This window comes from Ascidiella aspersa, chromosome 9, assembly GCF_963924565.1.
Source record: "Ascidiella aspersa chromosome 9, kaAscAspe10.2, whole genome shotgun sequence".
NCBI lineage: Eukaryota > Metazoa > Chordata > Ascidiacea > Phlebobranchia > Ascidiidae > Ascidiella > Ascidiella aspersa.
Window position 1 is genome coordinate 14,492,607 of NC_139455.1, and position 6,463 is coordinate 14,499,069.

The 6,463-nt window shown below is 35.2% G+C and overlaps 1 protein-coding gene across 1 annotated transcript; it reads left to right on the forward strand.

Moving 5' to 3' along the window:
• The first annotated feature begins 3,579 nt into the window (after positions 1-3,579).
• LOC146133140 (leucine-rich repeat and coiled-coil domain-containing protein 1-like) lies at positions 3,580-6,420 on the forward strand. Its single transcript, XM_083396437.1, has one exon. The coding sequence runs from the start codon at positions 3,643-3,645 to the stop codon at positions 6,355-6,357; it is 2,715 nt and encodes a 904-aa protein (XP_083252563.1). The 5' UTR covers positions 3,580-3,642; the 3' UTR covers positions 6,358-6,420.
• The last annotated feature ends 43 nt before the right edge of the window (positions 6,421-6,463 follow it).

A 6,463-nucleotide genomic window follows, 5' to 3' on the forward strand; every position in this document is an offset into this window, starting at 1 on the left:
TCCGGCACAACTCTTATTTAATGAATGGGGAAAATACTGTAATCCAGCCCTGCTGAAGAAAACTGACCAACGAAACGATTATAGCATACTTATAGTATTATAGCGGGTGCCTTCGGAAAAGCTATAATCCTTTATTGAAACAAATGCATTTTCTATTCAGTCACTTAGATAGGTCCCAGATAACCAGTGACGTTATAGTGAAGAGCGGGGAAAACGGTTTCACCAAGACCTTACACCAGTATTCGGCAAAGTTTTTTGTCGGGTCCAAACTACTCTTTCAAAGGCTATTAAAGGCCTATCAGGTAAAACCACTGCAAAAACAGAGACGGCTCCATCATTTTTGTTTTTTCGGGCCATGATATTTTTAGATTGACGTCATAAAGTTAAAGAACACTTTCTCTGGTCTCCCAAAATAGAACACTTTATCTGGTCTCCCTTGCTTCCTCTCGACTTGAACTGTAATGGAAGAAATAAACAAGCTAACAATACACCTAGCTGTCGGCTATATACATATATGATATGCTCTGCAGCAGTGGTTCTCAACCTTTTTGTACCCGTGGCCCCTTTTTGATGCCGTCAACTAGTCGCGGACCCCTTACATTTTCTGGTGTAATATGTGCGTTTAGTTCTTTTTAATAGTTCAGTATATCTGCGTAAAGCACCGTATGTTGAGTAGAGAAACAGAAAACACCAGATTGCTTTATTATGTGTAGCGACACGTCATCACATTGTTATTTACCACAGAGAAGTCTTTGTTTTATCGCTGTTATCACCGTTTAATGTTTCGTCATGGAAAAAAACTGTCAAAAGCCATTGCAGCAAAAGTTTGCAGCGAAAGCGTTTGACACCAATTTTATGCGTCAGAGCTGTATCTGATGTCACGCGCACCCGTTTCATAAAAATAACATATGCTTTAAAGCGCCGCCCAGCGCCGTGGTGTAAACAAAGCTTATATTTTCGCAGTTGCGTGATATGTAACATTGTTGTTATTTGTGTGTGCCAGGAATGTGTTGCAATCGTATTTTGACGTGCGTCAGAGATAAGTATAGAATTTGCATGCCAGACGTTTTTTTTTGACACATAGCTCCCCCACTAAGAAAAAGGTTTAGGGAACCGCCCAATTATTACGTGATGCCTACGTATTATATTGTAACGAATAACTATTTTATTGCGTATGTACATCTTGCCTTCTTTATGCAGATCTCTTTTTAAACTTCTTTATAAGCTTGAGCGATATATGATTTGACATTCATTATCTTAATATGAAGATCATGTTTGAATAAAGTCTTGTCTGTTACACAAGAAGCAACGAATGGTTGTGTTTCTGAACTAAGGCTTTTATGCCAACTAATCAGTGTGGAAGCATATCAGAAGTACGAAGCAGAAAAGGAACAATTCTATATGAATGCAGTATCTACCTTGTAGTTGGGAGGTTGATACACCGAGGCAAAAAGACAATTAATGACTCTCATTATCAACCAACTTCTACATATGACACGTTTATTTCAATATGATTTTGCTGCTGCATCCACGAAGCAAGTCTTGAAATGCGTGGCTGTGTTCATCTTTGCGAACGATAGCATCAAGTTAAACCGAAGTCCAGTACATGTGAACTGTAAACCCTAACTTTAGCTTGTTTTGCATAGGTAAATCATTACATTTTAGCCAAATTTCGATACAATCCCTATGTTTTCTCTACATTTAAATTTTGACAATTTTAATATGTGTTATTTATTGACTCTGGTTTATGTATCACCATAGAGCACTAATACATTTAGTGCTCTATGGTATCACACACTATAATTGGGGGGTCGCGCAAGTTATCGAAAACTTAAAAGTGGTCTCGAGAACAAAAAGGTTGGGAACCACCGCCATACATAATTACCAGTGTTATAATTTTTGCTAACAAAGGAAGTACTTCATGCACACATCACAAATTATGACAAACTTTTTTAAAAAGCACATTTACTTTAAAGCAGTTTTACCTAAACTGTATCTGTGTTTGATTGTGTTGGCTGTTAGGCCTATATATTACATGTCTATAATTCAAGTGTAAGATTATCAAACACGTCTATTTGGTTTGTACTTTTGTTCCATTATGTGTTTTCTCTATTTGCTGTAAACCATTCATTGGCATAGAAAACGCATTAAGGATATTATTGGGTATTTTGCTATGACGAAGAAAACTACTTAAATTAAAGTGCCCGGATTCCAATAAAGCTTTAGTGTGAATCATTCGGACTACCAATGTGTCAAACAGGACAGCCTACTTAAGTGTTGGGAAACTGGTCTGTAGGGTGTTAACATGTTAAATACGCAGTATGAAACTGGACTTTAGTTTTAGGTAGCAATATATGGAACAAACCACTACGTTTAACCAAATAAAAGTGCGTTTGGCCATTGCAAACATTTTTTAGAATGAAAAAAATGATTTATGGGGTTTCACCAAACTATTGACAATATGTCACCAAATCGATGACAGGTATAAAGAAATCGGTGACAGGGTGTCACCGAAACAGTGAAAGGGTTTCACCAAATCAGTGACAAGATGTCACCGAATCGGTGACAAGGTGTCACGACCTCGGTGACAGGGTGTCACTGAATCGGTGGCAGGGTGTCACGGAATCGGTGATAGTGTGTCATGGATAAAAAGTTACGACCCATCCTCTACACAATGGAAGAGGAACCAGGGTGGATAGAGATTCAAATAAAATGTCTTTACTCTTGGAGGATTACCGGTACTCCTGTAGTTTTGTGTGTAATTGTGTGGTCACAAGCAAACATAATATGAAAGATTTTCTTAGAAAGTAATGTTTTCTTTAAAATCGTTGCCTGGCCGAACATTTTAATTGCTGACTAATAAAAAGAGTCCGCAGACTACATTTTCCCCGTGTAAGTTTGCTAAGGCTGTGTCCGATGATAACGATTGAAATAATTTAACGATTAACTAAAAAGTAAATATGAATATAACTTCAATCACGATTTTTGCTAACTAAGTCTTTAGTAAACAATAAAAGTCACCGTGTTTCTGAAAGTTTCTTTTATTACACATTGTATTTGTGACCACAGGTTTTATGGCGTCCCCCAAACAATACATCCTAGATCCGCCCCTGCTCTTTTACATATTGCTATTTACCAGGTGCACGAATTATTATAAATAAGTTGTTAACCGTTTATAACGGAGAGAAAGTTTAAATAGCAGTGGTTGTAATTAATCCGGCTGTACTATCTTGTTTGGGCGTATATCGTCAACGTCTATAAGCAGCAGTTCTGCGAAGTCGGTTTATATTAACAACCCGAGTCCGAATCCGGACGAAAAATAAACTTGAGTCCGACTCCAGCAAAACAGCTTATTCATTGTGGCCATTAAAATAAATTACATAACTTTTATTCAGTGCACGAAAAGGCTACCTTTAGAATAAATACCGCCTAACCTAAATAATGCTACAACCAAAAATGGCTTCCGTTCTAAATAGGTTTTTAAATTAGAGCGCCCCCATGCGGGTTGTTACGCCAATCCTGTTGTTTGGCGGTTGGCATGAATTCAGAACTGAAGTAAACAATAGTTGCAACAATGCATTAAACCGTTCACGCTTAACTTGCGTTTTTTATTTTTAGAAAGTTTTAAAAGAATAAAACAATATGCCAAAAGAAAGTGTGGTTTGTATTGGAATGCATTTAAAAAGTTTACAAGATATGTCATTCTCAAAGGAAGTTATTTCGATTAATGCCCACTTAAATGACATAGAAACTTTAGATGGTTTACAAAGTTGCTTTCTACTTGAAAATCTAAATGTTTCTTCAAATAAACTTCAATCTTTAAAAGGATTGGAAAGTACTTCTGCAATTAACTCTCTAAATGTTGCTTCCAATCAGCTATCCAGTGTAAGTGGACTCCATTATTTGAACAAGTTAAGATACATTAATCTTTCATATAATAATATTTCATCTATTGCTGGATTCTGTGATCTGCATGGATCTCGGTATTCAGTTGAAAGAATAGAATTACATGGCAATGCTTTAACAGATACAGGCCATGTTGTGTCATGCTTACAAGGCTTGGTGAACTTAAAACATCTCACTCTTCAAGTTGGCATTCATGGAAACCCACTTTGCAAAATCCTTGGTTACAGACAAACTCTCATTCAGTCACTACCACAACTTTTACATCTAGATACATTGGAAATCACTCAAAGCTGTTCTAATACTGAACAAATGTTTGCTAATATTGTGTTAGATTTGCCAGAAGATGATAAAACTCTTTCAGTGACTCGATTGCCTGATGCTTGCAGTTACTTTTCCACTGCCCAGCAGACAAATCAACTAACAACAAGCGCTAATAGAAATCCTGAATTGGAAGACAATAAACTAAATCGGAAACAATCAACCCACAGAGAAGATCCAAAACCTAAAATGAAAAAATCAGTCATTTTAAAGAAACAAAAAATACCTGTGATGTCTAAATTGACCCCTACATCAAGGAAACATGTAATCCAGCGTAAAGAAAGTACATCGACAACAGACAAAAACACTTTTTTGAAATTGGTAAAAGATTTGGAAATTGAAAGAGAACGAAGATGGAAAGCTGAACAAGCAAGTAAAAGACTAATTGCAATCATACAAAAGAAACATTCCGATTGTTCAAATGAGAAAATGTTACAGAATTTGGCTTCTAATGCCACGACAAAACTTAAAGGTGCATTGTTAGAAGAAAAGGAGTTAACCGAAAAGTTTGCTCTGTCTCTAAAATCCATTGAAGAAGAAAACGCAAAAATAAAGCTAGATTTTGATCAACACAAAGAAGCTCTTTTCAAAAGTGAAGAACTAAATGAACATCTTAAAAGTAAACTAGATAACCTTGCCCTAGAAAAAAAGAAGCTGAAAGAACTGGCAACAGACAAGGTCAAGTCTCTTAACGATAAACTCACTGTGCTAAGCAGCACTTACAATGATTCCAAGTTGGAATGCCGGACTTTAACTAAGAAGGTTAGGGATTTGGAAGAGCTGCTAATAACCAAAAAAGAAGAGGCCGTAAAATGTAGTTCAGAACTGTTAAATGAAAGACAAAATGTCTCCGCTCTACTAGCTGAAAAAGTTCAGGAAGCCCAGGCCAAACACCATTTTCAGCTTTCTGCAGCTGAGGAAAGATTGTCTGTGGCACAAAATAAATATAATGATTTGGAAAGAGAATTTAGGGATGCACTATGTATAGAAAATAACAGATTTACTGAGCTTGCAAAAAATCACCAAAACTTGACACACATGACTCATGATTTAAATGAGCAACTTCAAAAATGTAGCATAAATGAAGAAAAGTCTAAGAAATTGATTACAGACATGACCAGTATTATAAAAGAACAAAGAAGTAAAATTTCTGTTTTAACAAAAGACAATGACAAATATAAGATTCAATACAAGGAAAAAATCTCTGTTGTTGAAACAGCTACTAGTGATGCACACAAAAAAGAACTCCAATTGGAACTAATTAAACAAGAAAATTCTAAACTTATTTCTGAAATTACCGGATTAAAATCTGTTATTGGGGGCCTCAAAGAGGAAAGAAAATTATGGGGCTTAGAACTTGCTCAACAAGGTTCCTCTTTAGCTCAAGATAGAGGTCGTCTAGAACTTAAGATTGAAAATTTGCAGACTGAAATTGTTACCCTTAAGAAATCTAATCAAACTGATAATGATGTTTTAAAAATAAAAAGTAAGATTGTTAATGATCAAACAGATACTATCCAAAAGCTAAAAGAGGCTCTTTCTGCAAAGGATCAAGAAATTAGTAATAAATTGGATGAAAATTTATTGGAGCAAAACTGCTTGCAACGTAAAATTGAGGATTTAGAACAAGAAAATAGCGCATTGCAAAATGACTGTGCCAAATTACAAAACAAAAAGCATCAATTGCAACAAAAACTGGTTGAAGCTTCTGAAAGTTATGATGCCATGGTTGATGAGCATAATGACTTAAAAACTAATTGGTCACAAAAAATTAAACTTTTAAGCACTCTTGAAATGCAAGTGAAAAGTGTCAATGAAAAAATGACTGAAAAAGAGAAAAAGTTAACAGAGGAAAAAGATTTAGCTCTAGCCACTGCATCAAATGCTTTAAAAAAAGTAGATGAGTGTGACAAAATGTACAAGGATCAGTTGCAATCTTTGACAACTGCATATAACAATGAAATCAAGTGCTACAAATCTGACAAGGAACAAGAAATTAAAAGATTAAAAGCAAAAATAAAATCTACAGAAGAAGAAATGCGTGAAATTCTAAACGACAAAGAAATTCAAGAAAAAAAATTTGAGGCAAACCTTCAAAAAATAAAACAAACATTTCAAAATTTTGAAGTTTGAGTTTTTTTGAGTAACTTTTATTCTGGGGCCTTTTTAATCTAATTGTGTACGAGAAGGATATTTTTTAAATATTTTATTGTTCAACAACCTTGTTCATTGTTTGTGT